This window comes from Oncorhynchus kisutch, linkage group LG2 (assembly GCF_002021735.2).
Source record: "Oncorhynchus kisutch isolate 150728-3 linkage group LG2, Okis_V2, whole genome shotgun sequence".
Taxonomy (NCBI): Eukaryota; Metazoa; Chordata; class Actinopteri; order Salmoniformes; family Salmonidae; genus Oncorhynchus; species Oncorhynchus kisutch.
In genome coordinates, this window is record NC_034175.2 from 16341063 (window position 1) to 16364322 (window position 23260).

General features: G+C 42.0%; 2 protein-coding genes and 1 pseudogene across 5 annotated transcripts in view; 2 read left to right on the top strand and 1 right to left on the bottom strand.

Annotated features, from left to right (window-relative positions):
• LOC109908096 (tropomyosin alpha-3 chain-like) overlaps positions 1-6589 on the top strand; it is a 25855-nt gene extending 19266 nt beyond the window's left edge. For all 4 annotated transcript variants that reach the window (XM_020506580.2, XM_020506562.2, XM_020506624.2 and 1 more), the window contains one exon: positions 5100-6589. In XM_020506580.2, coding sequence (XP_020362169.1) covers positions 5100-5182 — 83 coding nt within the window. In that variant the 3' untranslated portion in view covers positions 5183-6589. The remainder of the gene's footprint in view (positions 1-5099) is intronic.
• On the bottom strand, positions 6394-9169 carry pmvk (phosphomevalonate kinase). Its single transcript, XM_020506637.2, has 5 exons — positions 8788-9169; positions 8613-8676; positions 8240-8392; positions 7863-7992; positions 6394-7762 (listed from the first exon to the last, which is right to left on the bottom strand). The coding sequence occupies exons 1-5, from the start codon at positions 8874-8876 to the stop codon at positions 7614-7616; spliced, it is 585 nt and encodes a 194-aa protein (XP_020362226.1). The 5' UTR covers positions 8877-9169; the 3' UTR covers positions 6394-7613.
• Positions 9170-9476: 307 nt separating this feature from the next.
• LOC109901890 (2,4-dienoyl-CoA reductase, mitochondrial-like) lies at positions 9477-21113 on the top strand (annotated as a pseudogene).
• The last annotated feature ends 2147 nt before the right edge of the window (positions 21114-23260 follow it).

Below are 23260 nucleotides of genomic sequence, written 5' to 3' on the forward strand. Positions count from 1 at the left end.
TCTTATGTTTGCTATCTTGGCATAAATGCATTAGGGGTGGGATAATATTACCATAGCATAATTATAGCCAATCACAATATTCAATGGTACCATTTTGTATGAAGTTACTGCTGAGATTTTGGTTTTGAAACGAAGAGCAAAGTTTTCATCTGCAGTTCCAACAATTAGTCACCCAACCACTGTTTTGGTAAAGGGATGAGGCTGGGCCTCCCGAGTGGCACAGTGGTCTAAGGCTAGAGATCCTGGTTCGAGTCCAGGCTCTGTCGCAGCGACCGGGAGACCCATGGGGCGGCGTGCAATTGGCCCAGCGTCGTTAGGGGAGGGTTTGGCTGGCCGGGATGTCCTTGTCCCATCTCGCTCTAGCATGCACGCTCGCCAGGTGTACGCCGTTTCCTCTGACACATTGGTGCGGCTGGCTTCCGGGTTAAGCGGGTATTGTGTTAAGAAGCAGTACGGCTTGGCTGGTTTGTGTTTTGGAGGGCTCACGACCTTCGCCTCCTGAGTCCGTACGGGAGTTGCAGCGACGGGACAAGGTTAACTTACCACTTGGATACCATGAAAAAGGGGTAATAAAATAAAGGGATGAGTTTGGAGAAATGCAACCACTTTCAAAATCATAAGAATGAGCGATGGATGTCAGGACTGACCGGCCATGATATAAAAATCATAGTTTTAACCATGTTTTGGGGCTTTACAGTGGCTATTTACAATTACATTGTTTGTAAACAATGGAGTAAAACAGGCTTATATTTTGGATTATGATGAGGTACACCAGCTATAGTAAGCTCATGAGGCATTCATAAGTTATATTCTTTAAGAATCAATAGGTTTAGCCTATCAATTTTAAGTCTGAAAAATGTATGTAGAAATCGCAGATTGACAGAATAAGCATTACTAACATTGCCATAAAGTCTTGGTATATCAATATCATTCAGCCATTCCATAAAGAAATCACAAGACCCACAACTAAAATAAAGTTTTATCAAATTTCCCCCACAAGGCAGGTTACCTACCTTTCCTTGAATTTATTTTAATCGCTCACAACAACATAAGTTAGTTCTAATGGCAGCCTGCAGTACCCCGGTCGGCCTTCAACTTGAGTTACTCGATAAGGAGGGCAGCACTGAGCTAGCCTGCAACGTCTCTTCCTGGACTAGCACAAATTGCACGTGCTATGTCTCAATGAGATGCCATCTTAACCGACTTCATTTGACTTCGATGCACTATTGAGTCTTCACATAGAAATCAATGTTGTCAAGTGATTGATGGCTTTGTACGTACATATACAGTACCAGTCAAAAGTTTGGACACCTACTCATTCCATGATTTTCTTTATTTGTACTATTTTCTACATTGTAGAATAATAGTGAAGACAAACTATGAAATAACACACATGGAATCATGTAGTAACCAAAAAGTGTGGTAAAATATATATTTGAGATTCCTCAAAGTAGCCACCCGTTGCCTTGACAGCTTTGCGAACTCTTTGCATTCTCTCAACCAGCTTCACCTGGAATGATTTTCCAACTGTCTTGAAGGACTTCCCACACATGCTAAACACTTGTTGGCTGCTTTTCCTTCACTCTGCTGTCCAACTCATCCCAAACCATCTGAATTGGATTGAGGTCGGTTGATTGTGGAGGCCAGGTCATCTGAGGCAGCACTCCAGTCTCCTTGGTCAAATAGCCCTTCAACAGCCTGGAGGTGTGTTGGGTCATTTGTCATGTCTGCGCATCACTGCAGAATGTGGTAGCTGTGCTGGTTAATTGTGCCTTGAATTCTAAATAAATCACTGACTGTTACTAGCAAAGCACCCCCACATGATCTCACCACCTCCATGTTTCACGGGGGAAACCACATATGTGCAGATCTGTTCAGCTACTCTACGTCTAACAAAGACATGGCGGTTGGAACCAAAAATGACATTTGGACTCATCAGACCAAAGGACAGATTTCCACCTGTCAAATGTCCATTGCTTGTTTTTTTGTTGGCCCAAGCAAGTCTTATTGGTGTCCTTTTAGTAGTGGTTTCTTTGCAGCAATTTGACCATGAAGGCTTGTTCCACGCCATCTCTGAACAGTTGATGTTGATGTGTCTGTTACTTGAACCCTGAAGAATTTATTTGGGCTGCAATTTGTGCCTGTTAACTCTAATGAACTTCTCCTCTGCAGCAGAGGTAACTCTGGGTCTTTCCTGTGATGGTCTTCATGAGTCAGTTTCATCATAGGGCTTGATGGTTTTTGCGACTGCACTTCAACTTTTAAAAGTTCTTAATTTTGCACCTTGACTGACCTTCCTGTCTTAAAATAAGAGCTGTGTCTTAAAGCTTGAGCTGTTCTTGCCGTAATATGAATTTGGTATTTTACAAAATGGGGCTATCTTCTGTATACCACAAATGATCTTTTAACAAGGCTAACCTATTAATTGAAACTCATTCCAGGTGACTACCTCATGAAACTGGTTGAGAGAGCTTTGCTTGGCAGTGATCAAGGGAAAGGGTGGCTACTTTGAATCTCAAATATAAAATATATTTGAACTTTGGTTACTACATGATTCCATGTGTTATTTCATAGTTTTGATGTCTTAACTATTCTACAATGTGAAAATAGAAAAATAAAGAGAAACCCTTGAATGAGTAGACGTGTCAACTTTTGACTGGTATGTATGCATGTAGTCATTGTTTCCATCTAGTGCACCATGACTGTGTGCTACTGCAATTTTAAAAAAAAATATATATATATATAATTACATTACGCTGGCTACAAATTTAAGCAGAAGCTGGCTGAGTGAATACATTGCTAGTTAACTTTGCTAGTATGCCTTTAAAAATATTTTTCTTGTTCAAGCCAGCCAAGATTTCATGGAGGGTCTCTTTCCAGTTTAATAAAAAAAAGTTTAGCCAACATAGGTCGGTAATTTACTAGCCAAAGGTTGTGATGAATACCAAATAAAGCTACGTGTTGAGAAACCTGGCGACGATAGCCATACTAGTATATCAACCAATATGCTGTGAATTAAAGTCATGTAAATATAACACTTGCTGTCCCATGCAGGCAGTACAAAACGTGTTCATAGCAAGCAAAATAAAACCCCACTACTGTTACTTTCTTACTCTAGCACTTGGACTTGTTTCCTTACTAGCACGGACCTGATGGCTGCTTTGAGGAATGTTTTTACTGACGTGGTTGTCTTACTTCACTACCTTAAGTTGACAAGTCTGACTACTGTATTGCTTTCCTGTCTGGTCTACCCAAGAAAGCCATTGGTCAACTGCAAAACATACAGAATACTGCAGCACGGGTACTGACCAAGACCAGATGGAGAGCACACATTACCCCGGTTTTAAGGTCTTTGCACTGGCTGCCTGTGAGTTTGGAATACATTTTTAAGGTTCTATTGTTTGTAAATCAATCTATGATTGTGCACCCCAATACATGTCAGACATGCTTTAAAGTTATGTACCCAGTAGGTCCCTCAGGTCCTCTGGCACTGGCCTTTTTAATTATACCAAAGCCTAGGACCAAGAGGCATGGAGAGACGGCCTCTAGTTATTATGCCCCCAGCCTTTGGAATAGCCTGCCAGAAACTGTGGATGTATCTAATATCTGTCGTAAAATATTCAGTACAGAGAGTCTTGGTCATTTCGTCAAACAATCATCTTTTATTTAATATTGATTTAATTATTGCAGTGAGACCGTCTGCCCACCACTGTTAGGCTGAGAGTCTAGCCTTTACAGATGTTGCAGTTTTTTATATAGCTGATACCAAGATTGCTTAGTCAGTCACTTCTAACCTTCCCATAAGCCACCTTGGTTATCTACACAGGATGGTATTTTACTTTGTCTCATCTTCCTGGCATCTGAGAAACTGAGGCATTGTTCATTCTTTCAGGCTCTCTTTCTCGTCACACACACCACATCTTGTCTATAGAATGCTAGCTTTTAGGTTATCACCAACACAAGTCAATTGTCAGCTTCAAGCTATCTCTAGTAGAACCCATGTCCTCAACACACAGACTAGCTACAGGGTGCTAGAGCATTAGCAGGACATATCTTACTGATCGTTAAGTAAACAATGTTACATAGCCAGCAAATAAGGTGAATACATTTTTCCCTCATCTTTAACACTTTTTTAGCTTTTCCTTAGGTTGCTTTTTATTTTTTATCTTGTTTTATGTAGTAAATATTTCAGCTTTTATATATTTTTCTGTAAAGCACATTGCGTTGCATTCCAAGTCTGAAATGTGCTGAAGTAAATACTTTGATTTTGAAGTCGCTCTGGATAAAGGTGTCTCCTAAAGGCTTAAATTGTAAATGTAGCTGACAGGTCAGACCTTTTCAATTAAATGTTCTAACGTTAGTGTGAGGTAGATCTCGTTTTCTGCCATGATCTCGCTCTGTCAGAGCTAAATAAGGCCATGCAGTAGCTCAGCTGTGTTCGTTTTCAAGGTGACTTATACTGTAGTTAAATAGGGAATTATTCTCTGGTGATACCAAACCTCCATAATGTATAGCATACAACACGGCTCTCTTTGCTCTATGGAGACCTTGTGAATTATGAAGCTATGTCATAGAATTTACCTTAGTCACCCCGGGTTTTGTTTTACAGATTAAAGCTTACATATTTGGGTTTTGTCACTATATAGAGAAGTTGTTTTCAAATGTTATGGTTTGGTCTAAGTTCCCCTTTTGAGGTACTGCTAGAATTACCAGGAAGTACTTTCTGATATTTGTTGACCCCTGGTATTAAGGGGGATCTCCAACTTCAACATCTGACCAGGTGCTATACCATCTTTTGGAGTTGTAGAAATGGATGTCTTACTACTTCTGTCAGCTACAGCTGACTCATTCCTCGAGTTTTTTAATGTATGTGATTTATTGTTTTCAAAGTAGTCATGTATTGATTTGACGCTATCAGGAGGTTTTGTCATAATGGATTGACATGGTTTAGCCCTTGGCGTTGCTCCACTATAGTGTAGTAGAGCTCTTAGTAAACTCAAACACCACTTTAACATCTCAATGTCTTGCCTCCTACGTCCTCATCTCACCACCAGGAGGACCCTTATCTTACATTCATTCTTTCTTTGTGTGATTTACAGATGCGCTAGCCAACGCCAAGGAGGAGAATGTCAACATCCACGCCACCCTGGACAAGACCCTGGAGGACCTCAACAGCTTCTGAGTGGCTACTGGCCCCTCTACCACCACCTCTTACTGCTCCACCCCCTCACCTCTGGCCCTGTCTCTCTGTCTGTGCTGGCTGACTGTTTAGCGTGGGGGGGATGTTCATTGTTTTTGGTGAAGGTAGCACTTTCTTCAGTCCACACCTAGCCAAATGTTTCTCCCCAGTAGACCAAAATGGCTGACCGCCCCTCCCACATTCCACCCCAGTATCTGTGGATGCTCTCCGGATGAGCACCCCCCCCCCCTTTTTATAGCCTCTTCATAGCTTTCTTTTAGTCTTAAAAGGGCAACATTTACTCAAGCACCAACATCTTAAGTGTCTCACAGGTTTCTAATATTCACATTCCAGCTTAGGTGTGTGATTTGTGTTTTGGGACCATTCCTATGATCTTTCTTTGGCTGCTAGCTGTTTTAGCCGTAAGCGTTTTAAATACATTGAGGCTTTTCTCTCTTTCTGATAACCCTTGTTACGGGGATATTTGGTGTCCACTGGGACACATATGAAGGTGGCGAGGGTAATAACTCTTACCTAATTATGTCTCCCTTTTGGAATGGGACCACCATTTTGATCGTCAACTCTCCCTCTGTTATCCCCATCTGAACCACTTGCCCTACCATCTCGCCTCAAACTCTTGTCCCCCTCTAACCACTCACCTTCTGCTGGAACATCCTTACACAAGCACTGCTTTTCTACTGTGCCAATGCCCAGAGGGTCCACAACTGCTACATTTTGTCAAGTATTTTGTGTTAATTTACAAGTAAGGGCTGGGGGGTGACATGTTTATTTCTTATAAGGGAGAAGTGTTTTGTTTAGTTGCATGACATTTGTATTTTTGTTTTTATCTGGAGTCATTTTCCAAAAAGGGCCAATGTCACAAGTTACTGTAAACTGAATGTTCTCTCCCCCCCCCAGTTAACTTCCCCCTTCAAGATCAGGAAATGTAATTGTGAATGAGTTGTAGGTCATTGAAGGGATATAAATGTCATATAGCTTCAGACAGAATTGAATGCAGATATTCTAGCCAATTGCAGCTGTAGGCCTCTAAACTAATTGTTATTTTTCCCAATAAGATGTGGGGGAGGGGAGTGATCAGCCAATCACTACGCATTCCACTGCCAAAATGGAAGCATAGGGGCCAATGAATAGGGAGAAGGGACACAAGGGTATTATCTAAACTTATCAGTATAGGCTAAACTTTTTTTTCTTTTTTTTCTGCAAATGAAGTGAACTGCAAACCTTGTAAAATTTAAAGAAATAAAAAGTAAAATATTGCATCAAGTTTAACTGGAAATTTTCACTCGATGCCAAGGGTGTAAACATTGTTACCAGTAATGTTTTCATTGTAATAATTATGACACACACGGACACCATTAAAGAAATAAAGAACCATGATCTGTATTGACATTCCAAAACATTTTTTCCCCCTTTATTTTCTTTAGTTTGACACAACTCCAATAAACTCTTAGAAATTGAGTGCTACGGAGTTGCTCTTTCAAAATGTGAACATTGATTCCCTCATGTCTACTTTAAAATGTTTTACGAACTAACACTTACCCTGCTATTAGAACATTGATCATGTCTGTGTCTAGTACATTTAATCCTGTTGAATGGGTGTGTAATGCAGTATTGTGCTAATTTTACCATGGGTCAACATATGTGCACTTTCCAGGTTTCCAGTTAATCTTCTAGCTATTTACAACTAAAACTCTATTTTCCAGTAGCTTATTTTACAATCTAAGACTATTAAAAATTTAAAAAAATGGCACAATGACACTTATACAAGTACAGATTAAGTCATCTGCACATTCGGTCTTGATGACATTTGCCTCCTGCATGGAGGACATCACTAAGTACAGGTAAACACCAAGATAAAGGAAACTCTAACGTACATCAATTAATAGGGCACCAGAAAAGTTTCAATGCACCATGGCAGCTATTAAAGTGTTGAACTTTATTGGATGAATGTGACAGTCACATCTCTTCTAGCCATGGTAGCCAAAATAATGGGCTACTGGGCATTTTTATACATGACCCTAAGCATGATGGGATGTTTTAATTGCTTTATTAACTCAAACCACACCCGTGTGGAAGCACCAGCTTTCAATACACTTTGTATCCTTTATTTTCTCAAGTGTTTAATTTTGGCAGTTGTGTGTGATCCATGTAAATTCATATCGGTCAGTGCTAATATACACACCTTTCATGTTTCGGTTTTTGATCAGATTTGAGTATTCTTGCCCTGCTACTTAGTTGATAGTACAGAACACTGTAGAGAAATAAATACTACATATTCCCACTTTCTGCTGCTCCTCAGTGTGACAGATGTTCTAGGATTTTCACAGAAAATAGTGTAATGTATACCCAACTACACTTTCCAACAATAAGAGCCTTCAGCAAGTTCCTACAGCTGTGTAATGGCCCCTCCAATTCAGTCTTCTTTCGCCTTTTCTTTGGCTATTGAGAGCAGCCCAGTAGCAAGCTGCTCCTCCAGTTGGGATCCATCGCCCTCATTTTTGATTATCCAATCAAAATCCACTCCTTGGTCGAGCCCACATTCAGACTCTGCATCATCTATTCCTGCAGAGAGAGAGGGTGTGGTGTTGATTGTCGTTGAAGAGGTATTGTATTTCTCTCAAAAGTAAATAACATTATTACGCTATCAGAGTAGGTATTGCACCTGTTGTGAACTCCCAGCCCCTCTCCTTCCGTGTCTCTTCTGAGGCCTCCACCCGAACACAGCGAGACTGACTAGGATACTCCCTCCAGAACCACTGCAGGTCTGACAGACGCCGCGTATCACTCACAATCTGGGGCACAATAGAGATTAGAGAAAGTATAATGGTAGAGGACAATATATGATGCTTCAACTGCTCATCAGGCAGTGTCTGGAAAAGTTATTTGGTCAGGTTCACCAACACTAAATATGCAGATGGTCAGTTTCTAATAGCAAGTAAGACCTGACTCAAAAGACTTTGACAAATTGTACGTGGCGGGACTTGGTTTGTAGTGTGTTGCCCCATAACAGTGGATCAATTGAGAATTTTGTTATCTTACCCAGATAGGCTGCTGGGCCTCCTTGATGGCCACACGACAGAAGAACCCTGGGTCCTTCTCCCTCTGCTTCTCACCCCACTGGATCATGTCAGCACGGTACTTCTCCTTGTACTCACCTGCTCCCAACAGCTCATCAAAGTCCAATCCATGGTCCTATAGGCATAGTGGGTAATATAAGGAGAGACAGTGGTAGTGTTCCTCCATTCACTAGTAGTGGGTATTGTAGACCCAACTGGGCATGCAGGCTTTTGTTCCTGCCCAGCGCTTAATGTCTGATCGATTATCTGAACTCGGTGTTGTATTAGATGGAACACAAGCCTGCACACCGAGGATCGGCCAGGATGATGTAGCACAACTGTACACAAGTACCAACCTGTGCGTATTGCTGTTTAAGAGGACCCGAGAGACGCAAGATACAGCATACATCTGGACCTAGTCTGATAGAAATTAAACATAAATCACATTGTTAAACGAATATAACATGTGATAGAGCATTCAATTCAGCGATAATAGCTTTGATAGGTTTGTAAACAGTATGTCAATAGTACCTTTGGTGAATCAAATCCGTCACGTAATCTTTTCCAGATTTGCGTTTCCCACTAAATAAAAGGACGAGTTTGGGTTCTACTGTCGCCATCGAAAAAACGTTGCAGCAACCAATTTATGTGTTTTATTTTTCATACAGTGTAGCTAGCCTCTTCGTGTACAAATTAACCGTACTGCATGCATTATGGTTGGTTGGGCTACAGTAATATACATATAACAGGCGCCATTAAATATAAAATGTGCTCATTTGATCGAATTTCTTCGAGAAAATATATATTTCAATACTTTTACTATATTTATTTATTTATTTAAAGATGTAGTCATTCTTATAATTGATACACTTAAAAAAAAATATGGACAAACGTTGGTTAAAAAAACTGTCATGCGACGTTTACGGTAACAGATCGCCATCATATCATGGACCTTACCATTGACATGCGGAAATAGGGTGATCATATGAAATATAAAATATGTAATGGTTTCTTTAATGACGACAACATCAAATTGAATACGTGAATGCAAAATAATAGGGATATTGTGCTGATATTGAAAGAAAAAGTATTATAAATACGTAAAATTACTCAAAACAGTCTGACTAAGATCATGGAACCACCTACTTTATACTCAATAACCCTCTCCCCTTCTATACCCTACTGAAATCAGGGCACAAATCAAATCAAATTTTTAAAACATGGCATCCACTTTACTGGGACGGGTGTCATCAATATTTAAAATTTATTTAACCTTGCTGTTGAAGAGTCTTGTCTACAGACGGGTAAACATTGCCACCGAGATGAATGCAATAACTACCAAATCACATAAAAAACGTATTTGTTGTGTAAGTTAGCTAGCTAGCTGCTAGTTTAGCAGCAGGTTGTTGTTAGTTGGCTAGCTAACTGTTAGGTGTGCTTCTATGGGAAAGCTGTGCAGCAGCTTACACATTATTTCCGACGTTGACAGACATGAGTGCATTTTGCAATATTTCTGGCATAGCTATCTACATTTGTTCCAGTGTTCTGCTACAGGTACATTGCTGAGAAGTGTAGGGGCAGTTGATGATATGACTACTTTTGTGATGTTCATGCAAGAGTACATACTAAACCTGTGTAGGCAGCTTGCTGTGTGTTCTCACAGCCAGACATGTAACCATCTCAACCTTTCCCCCAGCCCCCTCTCCACTGGGAATGTGAGCACCCCCACTGTTGGAGGAGTAGAGTGCATCAGTGGTGTTTATTAATATAAGTAATTGCTCTTACTAATGCATTTGTTTGATAGGAAAGACAACTAGCTTTTAATTCAATGGCCTCTATGCTACTTGTAGATGTGCAAGTTCAAATATAGCACAAGTACAAGTTCTTATATAGTGCAGGAGAACAGCAAGCCCGGTTAAAAAAACCCACATAAAGCAGCATCTCATGGCACAACACCTCTCCCCATGTGACCGAACAGTACTTGTGTGTATTTACTGACATGTATGTGTAACTGATAGATGCACACACACACATTACATGTTAAGTATTTTTTTTGTCTGTGATGTCTTTTTCTTTATGTGTCGGACCCCAGTTGGCGTCCGCTAATGGGCGTCCTAATGAATCAAATCAAAATCTGTGACTCACAACATCCCTTTTCAGCTGGTTCAGTAATACACGTTTTTGTGTGTTATCCCATTTACTCGCCTTAAACAGCTGTTTAGCAGTGGGACTAGGTCATTGAGTGAGACTGGACCCCCCCGGCTAAATTCTTTCCTGCAAATGAGGGATCAATGCTGGTCCCTGGGACTTACAAAGACAAAGTGGCCTTTATCACAGGAGGAGGAATGGGGTTGGAAAAGGCATGACCACAACACTGTCAGCACTAGGGGCAGAGTGTGTCATCGCTAGTAGGTGAGTGGAAACTTGGTAGTCAGTCGGGCTATAAATCCCAACTTTAGGTCAACACTACTGCTGCTGCCTTGCTCTCAAATGAGAAAATCACACATTTTTTGTGTAATTTCTAGAAAACTGGATGTTTTGAAAAAGACTGCAGAGGAAATTACAGCCCAGACAGGAAATAAGGTACTACTACTACTGATCAATTTCCCACATTGAATGCATTCATTATCCAAGAGTTCTAGATACTGATAAATCAGTATGATATCTGCTTTAAGTAGTGTTTGATACTTCAAGACTATCTGCAGGTCCATGCTGTGCAGTGTGATGTTAGAGACCCCAAGTCAATTGAAGCTGCTGTGGACCAACTGGTGGAGGTTGCTGGTCTCCCTGATGTACATAGGTACAGATCAGAGACGATTTTGTCTAAAATGTGGTACGCTTCGCTGTTCTAGATGTACTGGTCAATAATACTCCATTTGCTTGGTAAATATCATCCTCCTCTCTCGTTCCTCTAGGTGGTGATCAACAACGCTGCGGGGAACTTCATCTCCCCGTCAGAGAAGCTGTCTGCCAACGCATAGAGGACCATCACAGACATTGTCCTGAATGGCCGGCCTTCATCACCCTGGAGCTGGGCTAGAGGCTGATACTGGCCGAGAAGGGTAAGCACCAGAGCTATCTGATGGAGCCCATAAGTACAGATCTAGGATCAGCTTTCCCATCCCCATTTATTTGTGTTGTAATGTATTATGTAGTGCTGCCACCAGGGGGCAGTAAATATTCACAATTTGCCTACAACTCCTGGACATTTGCTCCTCAGTAGTATTACAAGTGATGAACAACCCAGAACATTGGTGTGGATGTAAGTGTAACATGAATCTCTGTTTTCTATTTAAGTGTGTAATATTGACAGTGATTGAGCCTCAATATGAAATGCTTGAGCACTTTTCCATTCACTTGGTCATAGTCTAGCATCACTCCTGTTATCTACTGCCCTTGTGCCCTAAGCTCCTCTTGGTTTTGCGTGCACGCACCCTCTCATTCATTCTCGGCCTCTTTTTTGTCTCCTCTCTCAGCTGTCCCTGGATAAAGGGGCAATGATATGTAAGGGGAGGATCGGAGAAGCCTTGGCTCTCATGCATTGTTGCGCCTATTTATATGTGTGTGTGTGTGTGGATAAGCTTTATTATTCATTTGAATATCCCAGCCCTTCTCTATTACTGTGGCTTTTCCATCTGCCCTCAGCACTGCAATTAGGCAAATCACAATTAAGCAATTACCTTGGAGTACAAAGACAAAAACATGCCATCACACTAGAGGCCCTATTCAATCTGATCTGATGTTTTTCCAAAACAGCCATTCTTCCAACAGTGCAAGAAAGCATATTTGAATTGATACCCAGGTGTCTGTTCTTCTTTCATACTATTAGGATTATTCTATTGCAGGGGTGGATAAACTTTTCGGCTTGAGGGCCACATCGGGATTTTGAAATTCAACGGAGGGTCGCACATTTTTTATTTGATCGATTTGTTCGTCAAAATCAATTTGCGAGCCAAAAATAATAATTTCCCTCCCTGTTCTATCGGCTACATAAATCTAAATGTGCTTTTATCACAGTACAAGAAAGTTGCTTTGTATCTTCACCTGGCAGCTTGACTCCAGGCTTTGATGAAATAGTCTCCCAGACAAACTATCTCCTTCCACTACCCCATGTCATTTGTTTATTGATTCAGAAATGACTCTTGACTCGTGTTAAATCTATTGCAGTGTAATCTGGCCACCCCACATAACCTGGTTCCTCTCTAGGGTTCTTCCTAGGTTTTGGCCTTTCTAGGTAGTTTTTCCTAGCCACCGTGCTTCTACACCTGCATTGCTTGCTGTTTGGGGTTTTTAGGCTGGGTTTCTGTACAGCACTTTGAGATATCAGCTGATGTACGAAGGGCTATATAAATAAATACATTTGATTTGATTAATTTGGCCCACAACAGCCACCATGTTTTATGAAAGGGAAAGGGGGACACCTAGTCAGTACAACTGAATGCATTCAACTGAAACGTGTCTTCCGCATTTAACCCAACCCCTCTGAATCAGAGAGGTGCAGGGGGCTGCCATAATCATCATCCGTGTCTTTGGTGCTCGGGGAACAGTTGGTTAAATGCCTTGCTCGGGGGCAGAACGACAGATTTTTACCTTGTCAGTTCAGGGATTCGATCTACAGTAGCAACCTTTCAGTTACTGGCCCTACGCGCTAACCACTAGGCTACCTACCGCCCCCTGTGCTGTGCAGGATATAAAAGCCTATTGAAATGTACAATGACTAACTGCAGCTCTCAGGTCATTGGAGGATCAAGTCAGCCTATGACTGTCTAATGAAGAGAATAATTAATTGGTTTGAACTGGGATCAGTTGTAAATTATGGGGATGTACATGATGACACATTGACACATATTGCTGGGCATATACTGCACATATTTTTGTTTCTTTGTGGTATTTACACACATTGTGTTTGTAGGTGTTGCGTTTCTGGCCATCACCACCATTCTACGCAGAGAACGTCTCTGGATTTGTGATTCCCAGCGCGGCTGCTAAGTCAGGAGTGGAAACTCTGTGCATGTAAGTATTTCCAAAGAGGCACTACCAAAAATCTATCACCGGTTTAGGACCCGTTTCCCTGTCCTAAACCAACTTGTAACCCCTATCACTAGTCTCCTTAACAGAGGCAGAATTGCACCCATCACACATAGACATCCACACTGGCCTCATTTGAAAAGATTTGGCTCTCTCACTTATCAAACGCCTTATGAACACTAATGCATTTTTAAAGAGAAGCAGTCATTAGCATAACGAAGGTCCAGGAACATTTAATTAACATTAAAGTGTGTCTCTCTCTCCCGATCCCCCTCCAGTAGGATTTAGACAATAATGAAGACGGATGGGGTGTGTGTGTATGTACCTTGTTCGTTCACACACGTGTGAATCCATTAGTGGGTGTGAGAACCCAATAAAATCCTAAATGGGACCGACACCTTTCATGTGAAGACAGGGATGCTCTTATCAAATTAAGAATACACCTCTTCTTAATGAACCTCTGAGGGCTTATACCGAAAGAAAGATCCCGCTCAATATTAGTCCGTATCAATCCCGTGGAATGAGTTAATGACACTGAAAGGTTTCCCCATAAACCCAGGGGCCTGGGAATGATAAATGGAGGAACTATTCGTGTCTCTCACAATCACGTCCCTTTTGTACCTTGATATGTTTGACGTCCTATACAAGTGACCGCAGTGTGTGTGTGTGTGTGTGTGCGGGTTCCAGACTAGCTGGAATGCCATTTAAGGTTACGCTTGAATCCAAAATAAAGGAAACACTTGAGTAAATGAGGGATAAAGTCTATTGAAAGCAGGGTGTTCCACCCATGTGTGGTTCCTGAGTTAATTAAGCAGTTAACATCCCATCATGCTTGGGTGTCATGCATAAAAATGCCTGGTTGCCCAGTGACATTAAAAGAGGGGTCTTAAAGGAGCATATGGGGTTTGTGGAGTGGCATACTGGAGAGTTACCTGGTCGGTCCATTCATGCAGTCTTTTTTTCCTGTGTGAATGAGCGCTATTATCCGATAAAGGACCCCCCCCCCCCCCCCCCCCCATATGAATTCACTCACACCAAAAAAGTGACCCCTCTATTTTGTGAAGGCAGCAGCAGCCAAATTCCATGCTCATTTATTGCGCCAGGCATCTCAGGGGAGAGCTAGCCTATTTTTAGATCCTACTCTTTCATTACAGTTTTTTGTGCGGAGGGTTTCAAGAAACTAGAGGGAATGAATCAATTCAACAAGCACCACCCTCGGCGCCTCTCACTATAATGTTCCCAGAATGACATGGAATGACTAAAGCACTCCTGGCATCTACTTTTTGACACCCCAGCTTTTTCTGCATGAATAGTCGAGATGTATTTTGTTTTTAGGTGCAGCTAGTTACCCTCCAATGATATTAGACTTAGACTGAAGGCCCCATTTATGAGTGATTACCTGTGAGAATATTTAGCAGGTAGTGCCTCACTCCTAGGCCCAAGTCTAAACTGATTCCTTGAGCCTACACTAGACCCTCTTTATTAGTACATGCAGTAGTGGTAGTTCTTGATGTCTTTTTCTTACTTTTTTCCCTGTGTGTGTTATTGTATGTGCATATGTAAACAAACTACTGTTTGTTTCTCAGGTCTTTGGCTGCGGTGTGGGTGAGGTACGGCTTGAGGTTTAATGTCATCCAGCCAGGACCAATCAGAACCAAGGTAACAGACACAACTCTGGCATGAATCTTTACAAATATACTGTGTTGACATTTCAAAAAATAAATAATAATAAATAAATATAATCTTTAAATCTTTCCCTTTCTAGTCTTATCTTGGCTTATGAATGTGTAATTAGCTATATCTTGTGACCTCTTCTCTTTGTGTAGGGGGCCTTCAGTCGTCTCGATCCTGCGGGCATGTTTGAGAAGGCCATGATCGTCAGGATACCCGTGGGCAGGCTGGGCACGCCCGGAGAGATTGCCAACCTGGCAGCCTACCTGTGCAGTGACTATGCCTGCTGGGTGTCTGGAGCGGTAAGAGAATGTGTGTCTGTCTGTCTTGATAAGCTAAGCAGGCAGTAGAGACCAATCACTATGTTAGCTGACTGCCTGCCTTGCAGAATGGGTATCTGGAAATTGCAGATGTCAGTAAATCCTTCACTGTAAATGACATTCAAAGTGCACTAGGATTAACCAATGCAGGTATAGGGATGGACTATGGCTAAGGGAAAAATGATGAGTCAACATTCACATAAGTCGTGTTCTTCTCTTTAGTTGTGCCCATTCTCTTATATTTACAGATCTTACGGATGGAGGTTGGAGATTATGTCTCCATGGCAGGAGAATTCAATGATCTGAGGAGGGTGTGTGCTGGAACTAACTTAGTAAACCCTGTTCCAGTGTCAGGACCGGAACTTTAACACTAAAAAGTCATATGAACATAGAATGATCATTTGAAGGCATTGCTACCTTTTGCATAATCTCTGTTCTGTTATGCGATTAACTATTGATTCAGTAACAAGATTGCAAGTGAGCTGTTGGGGAAATCAGCCTAATTTTATGACAGATGTTAGTTTATGGATATGTGGGTCAGGTTGTGCTAGTTTTAACTTGCTGTGTTGTGTGTGTCAGGTCACTAAGGAGCAGTGGGCTATGATGGAGACCATGATCAGGGGCACCAAGGGATCCTAAGAAGTCAAGATGGGAACATGATACTAACTCTAACCACTGTTAATGCTCCAGGGAAACACAGGCACACAGGTACTGTACACACAGACAATCTTTCCCTCTGTTTCTGACCGACAGTTGAAGTCGGAAGTTTACATACACTTAGGTTGGAGTCATTAAAACTCGTTTTTCAACCACTCCACGAATTTCTAATTAACAAATTATAGTTTTGGCATGTCGGTTAGGACATCTACTTTGTGCATGACAATTGTTTACAGACAGATATCACAATTCCAATGGGTCAGAAGTTTACATACACTAAGTTGACTGTGCTTTTAAACAGCTTGGGGAAAAAAATCCCGAAAATGATGTCATGGCTTTAGAAGCTTCTGATAGGCTAATTGACATCATTTGAGTCAATTGGAGGTGTACCTGTGGATGTATTTCAAGGCCTACCTTCAAACTCAGTGCCTCTTTGCCCGACATCATGGGAAAATCAAAAGGAATCAACCAAGACCTCAGAAAAACAATTGTAGACCTCCACAAGTCTGGTTCATCCTTGGGAGCAATTTCCAAATGCCTGAAGGTACCACATTCATCTGTACAAACAATTGTACCCAAGTATAAACACCATGGGACCACGCAGCCCTCGTACCGCTCAGGATGGAGACAAGTTCTGTCTCCTAGAGATGAACGTACTTTGGTGCAAAAATTGCAAATCAATCCCAGCACAACAAAACGCCTTGTGAAGATGCTGGAGGAAACAGGTACAAAAGTATCTGTATCCACAGTAAAACGAGTCCTATATCGACATAACCTGAAAGGCTGCTCAGCAAGGAAGAAACCACTGCTCCAAAACCGAACATAAAAGAGTCAGATTACGGTTTGCAACTGCACATGGGGACAAAGATCATACTTTTTGGAGAAATGTCCTCTGGTCTGATGAAACAAAAATAGAACTGTTTGGTCATAATGACCATCATTATGTTTGGAGGAAAAAGTGGGAGGCTTACAAGCCTAAGAACACCATCTCAACCGTGAAGCACGGGGGTGGTAGCATCATGTTGTGGGGGTGCTTTGCTGCAGGAGGGACTGGTGCACTCCACAAAATAGATGGCATCATGAGGTAGGAAAATAATGTGGATATATTGAAGCAACATCTCAAGACATCAGTCAGGGTCTTCCAAATGGACAATGACCCTAAGCATACTTCCAAATGTGTGGCCAAATGGTTTATGGACAACAAAGTCAAGGTATTGGAGTGGCCATCACAAATCCCTGACCTCAATCCTATACAAAATTTGTGGGCAGAACTGAAAAGGCATGTGTGAGCAAGGAGGCCTACAAACCTGATTCAGTTACACCAGCTCTGTCAGGAGGAATGGGCCGAAATTCCCCAACTTATTGTGGGAAGCTTGTGGAAGGCTACCCAAAAAAGTTTGATCCAAGTTAAACCATCTAAAGGCAATGCTAACAAATACTAATTGAGTGTATGTAAACTTCTGACCCACTGGGAATGTGATGAAAGAAATAAAAGCTGAAATAAATCATTCTCTCTACTATTATTCTGATTTTTCACATTCTTAAAATAAAGTGGTGATCCTAACTGAACTAAGACAGGGAATGTTTACTAGGATTAAATGTCATGAGTTGTGAAAAACTGAGTTCAAATGTATTTGGCTAAGGTGTATGTAAACTTCCGTCTTCAACTGTAGAACAGAGATTATACCATGTCAGGGAATATGGCTACAGGATCGACACACCCCACCACCACCACCTCACTCTGAGATTCTACAGTTGTGGACAAAAGTTTTCAGAATGACACAAATATAAATTTTCACCAAGTCTGCTGCCTCTGTGTCTTTAGATATTTTTGTCAGATGTTATTATGGAATACTGAAGTATAATTACAAGCATTTCATAAGTGTCAAAGGCTTTTTATTGACAATTACACAAAGTTGATGCAAAGAGTCAATATTTGCAGTGTTGACCCTTCTTTTTCAAGACCCCTTCAATCCGCCCTGCCAATTAACTTCTGGGCCATATGGCTGATGGCAGCCCATTCTTGCATAATCAATGCTTGGAGTTTATCAGAATTTGTGGGTTGTTGTTTGTCCACAAGGATTGACCACAAGTTCTCAATGGGATTAAGGTCTGGGGAGTTTCCTGGCCATGGACCCAAAATATCAATGTTTTGCTCCCCGAGCCACTTAGTTATCACTTTTGCCCTATGGCAAGGCGCTCCATCATGCTGGAAAAGGCATTGTTCATCACCAAACTGTTCCTGGATGGTTGGGAGAAGTTGTTCTCGGGGGATGTGTTGGTACCATTCTTTATTCATGGCCGTGTTCTTAGGCAAAATTGTGAGTGAGCCCACTCCCTTGACTGAGAAGTAACCCCACACATGAATGGTCTCAGGATGCTTTACTGTTGGCATGACACAGGACTGATGGTAGCGCTCACCTTGTCTTCTCCGGACAAGCTTTTATCTGGATGCCCCAAACAATCGGAAAGGGGATTCATCAGAGAAAATGACTTTACCCCAATCCTCAGCAGTCCAATCCCTGTACCTTTTGCAGAATATCAGTCTGTCCCTGATGTTTTTCCTGGATAGAAGTGGCTTCTTTGCTGCCCTTCTTGACACCAGGCCATCCTCAAAGTCTTCGCCTCACTGTTCGTGCAGATGCACTCACAGCTGCCTGCTGCCATTCCTGAGTAAGCTCTGTACTGGTGGTTCCCCGATCCCGCAGCTGAATCAACTTTAGGATACGATCCTGGCGCTTGCTGGATTTTCTTGGGCGCCCTGAAGCCTTCTTCACAACAATTTAACCGCTCTCCTTGAAGTTCTTGATGATCCGATAAATAGTTGATTTAGGTGCAATCTTACTGGCAGCAATATCCTTGCCTGTGAAGCCTATTTTGTGCAAAGCAATGATGACGGCTTGTGTTTCCGTGCAGGTAACCATGGTTGATAAAGGAAGAACAATGATTCCATGCACCATCCTCCTTTTGAAGCTTCCAGTCTGTCCAGTCTGTTACAGAGTGATCTTCAGCCTTGTCCTCGTCAACACTCTCACCTGTGTTAACGAGAGAATCACTGACATGATGTCAGCTGGTCCTTTTGTGGCAGGGCTGAAATGCAATGGAAATGTTTTTTTGGGGATTCACTTTTTGCATGGCAAAAAGGGACTTTGCAATTAATTGCAATTCATCTGATCACTCTTCATAACATGCTGGGGTATATGCAAATTGCCATCATACAAACTGAGGCAGCAGACTTTTTGAAAATTCATATTTGTGTCATTCTCAACACTTTTGGCCACACCTGTACTGGCTACAGCACTCCCTGGATGAAACTGGCTTCTCATTGGTTGATAAACCTGTCCGTTCCTACAATTGACTTGGTATTTTGCCAGTAACATGTATCATTTGTTTTTACAGTGATGCCTTGAAAATAATGAATTCTGTTCTTTAAAAAAAACATGTTTCAATGGCCTATCTAAGTTGAACTCCAGTAATGCTATTCATTGCTGTTAAGTGATTGTCTTGTGCTCTGTGTGTACAATACGTGAGCTTTACATGGATTTGTCTGTATGGAGTATGTTGAATAAAAGACAGGAGACATTTTATATGTCTCTGATGCATTCTTATATAATTCTCAGCCACCTAATGTTACATGGAGCGTTAGATGGATTGACTCTATTCATTCCCTCCCAAGCTGCTCTATCATTATTTGAGTTACTCTGACAAATCAATAGTCTAAATGCTGACATAGGCTTGTATGGATCTAATACACTGCTAAGCTGTTATAAATAAATAACTAAAATAAGATGTTCTTGGTCAGAAGTGGGATTTGTAGCAAGTTGAAAAGCTTGTCGAATGCATAATCATTGATGAACCATTTAAATGCTTCGTAAATGTGTTTTTAATATTCTTTGACGTAATCACTGATGTGCCAAGGCTTCATTGGTGAAAGTAAAAGGATGGAAACACAGCCTTCATGCATCCAATCACATACCGATTTGTTACCTCAAGAAAGGATGTGATACATTTTGACAACCTTGGAATTGGGCCTAAGCCTTTTATCGGTGCACCATACGTGACGCTAAATGAAAATGTCGCCAAACGTGAAGTAGCCCATGTCTCATTGTCAGTCATAGCGGGGAGCTGTCTTACTGTGATGTGTAGGCATTGTGCCAGTGAGATACTCTAGAGGCACAGGGAGAACCCCACTCCCTCCCATCTCTATTTGTATTGTGCAAGTCACACTACTGTTATCTTTCATACTCTCCATTTCCTCCCTGTTCTACTTTCCCCTCCTTCTTTACCTCCTTTAACTCTTTCCCTTTCATTCCTCTTCCCCCTGTCTGTCTGAACCCCCTCCCCCACTCATCCTTACATTTTCTATTTCATTTTCCTCCCTTCCTGTATTCAAAGCCTTCTCTTACAGTTGGAGCGTGGTGGATTGTCAGGTCATATTTTCTCCTTTCCGCCAGCAGACCTTGTCCTCCCCCACTGAACAGAGGGTGCTTGACTGTGTCTGATGCCATAGGACAACACCAAACAACCACAACGGAGGAAACGTCCTTTCAATCCAACACAAAGCACCAGTTCACTGACCCTCCTGCTAAAGCTGTGTGTATGTGTCTCACAGTGTTGGAATATCTCCAGGATAAACACTATTACTCTGATTGTGGTGTCAGCAACACTTAGCTGAGAAAATGAAATGTGGTGGAGTTTTATTTACCTATCCTATGAGGTTTGTGGAAATGTCCAATTGAAAAAACTACAATTCCATCTGGTTATTCCTATGTCATCTTTAATTGTGTTCAACCATTGTCCAATTTGTTTGCAGAATCTCCATTGACCATGCTTTTAAGGTCAGGGGTATGCCTGTTCTGTGTCGAGGGAAACAGGCATCAATGTATAGAGTGGAACAGTACCTTGCTTTGATTAAATACAATTAGCTCTCCCATAATGCAGCGTGTTCCCCTCTTCCTACTTCCTACCCTTTCACGTACCAGAGTTCCATTAGACACAGACACACACTTCACACCTGCTACATTTAACCTTTATTTAACTAGGCAAGAATATAATGCAGCTAAACTCAGATAAGCCATCGCTATACATTTATCAACTCTCAAATCTGGACCCCTACAAATCAGCCGGGGTAGACAATCTGGACCCTTTCTTTCTAAAATTATCTGCCGAAATTGTTGCCACCCCTATTACTAGCCTGTTCAACCTCTCTTTCGTGTCGTCTGAGATTCCCAAAGATTGGAAAGCAGCTGCAGTCATCCCCCTCTTCAAAGGGGGGGACACTCTTTACCCAAACTGCTACAGACCTATATCTATCCTACCATGCCTTTCTAAGGTCCTCGAAAGCCAAGTCAACAAACCGATTACTGACCATTTCGAATCTCACCATACCTTCTCTGCTATGCAATCTGGTTTCAGAGCTGGTCATGGGTGCACCTCAGCCACGCTCAAGGTCCTAAACGATATCTTAACCGCCATCGATAAGAAACATTACTGTGCAGCCGTATTCATTGATCTGGCCAAGGCTTTCGACTCTGTCAATCACCACATCCTCATCAGCAGACTCGATAGCCTTGGTTTCTCAAATGATTGCCTCGCCTGGTTCACCAACTACTTCTCTGATAGAGTTCAGTGTGTCAAATCAGAGGGTCTGCTGTCCGGACCTCTGGCAGTCTCTATTGGGGTGCCACAGGGTTCAATTCTTGGACCGACTCTCTTCTCTGTATACATCAATGAGATCGCTCTTGCTGCTGGTGAGTCTCTGATCCACCTCTACGCAGACGACACCATTCTGTATACTTATGGCCCTTTGGACACTGTGTTAACAACCCTCCAGGCAAGCTTCAATGCCATACAACTCTCCTTCCGTGGCCTCCAATTGCTCTTAAATACAAGTAAAACTAAATGCATGCTCTTCAACCGATCGCTACCTGCACCTACTCGCCTGTCCAACATCACTACTCTGGATGGCTCTGACTTAGAATACGTGGACAACTACAAATACTTAGGTGTCTGGTTAGACTGTAAACTCTCCTTCCAGACCCATATCAAACATCTCCAATCCAAAGTTAAATCTAGAATTGGCTTCCTATTTCGCAAACAAAGCATCCTTCACTCATGCTGCCAAACATACCCTTGTAAAACTGACCATCCTACCAATCCTCGACTTTGGCGATGCCCCATATACTACCCACCATTGCGACCTGTACACTCTCGTTGGCTGGCCCTCGCTTCATACTCGTCGCCAAACCCACTGGCTCCATGTCATCTACAAGACCCTGCTAGGTAAAGTCCCCCCTTATCTCAGCTCGCTGGTCACCATAGCATCTCCTACCTGTAGCACACGCTCCAGCAGGTATATCTCTCTAGTCACCCCCAAAACCAATTATTTCTTTGGCCGCCTCTCCTTTCAGTTCTCTGCTGCCAATGACTGGAACAAACTACAAAAATCTCTGAAACTGGAAACACTTATCTCCCTCACTAGCTTTAAGCACCAACTGTCAGAGCAGCTCACAGATTACTGCACCTGTACATAGCCCACCTATAATTTAGCCCAAACAACTACCTCTTTCCCTACTGTATTTAATTTATTTATTTTGCTCCTTTGCACCCCATTATTTTTATTTCTACTTTGCACATTCTTCCATTGCAAATCTACCATTCCAGTGTTTTACTTGCTATATTGTATTTACTTTGCCACCATGGCCTTTTTTTGCCTTTACCTCCCTTATCTCACCTCATTTGCTCACATCGTATATAGACCTGTTTATACTATATTATTAACTGTATGTTTGTTTTACTCCATGTGTAACTCTGTGTCATTGTATGTGTCGAACTGCTTTGCTTTATCTTGGCCAGGTCGCAATTGTAAATGAGAACTTGTTCTCAACTTGCCTACCTGGTTAAATAAAGGTGGAATAAAGAATAAAAAATAAAAAAATAAAAACTCTGAGAGAGATGCCAGCAGCTGCCCAATTAGGAGATAAAATCATCCTGCTGTCTAAACTCTCACCGCATAGTGCGAGGGGGACAGAGCACTGAGCAATGCCTCCACTCAATGCAGGGATTTCTAAGGTTAAGGCTTCCCCCTGTCTGTCATAAAGCAGCGGTTAGCTTTTGACCTTCAAGTGCTCCTGTCTCTACAGAAAGCTCCTGTCCTGGGACCAGACTGTTTCTGCATTCAGCGACGCTGCATTGTTGCAACGAGTTGGCCAAAGCAGAAACAGATTGGCACACAGGTTAAGGAAGTTCCACCTGAAGTGTCCTCACCTCCCCCTGTAAGCACATCCCTCCAGTGCTGTTCAACCTCCACTGGCTCCCAATATGCTCAC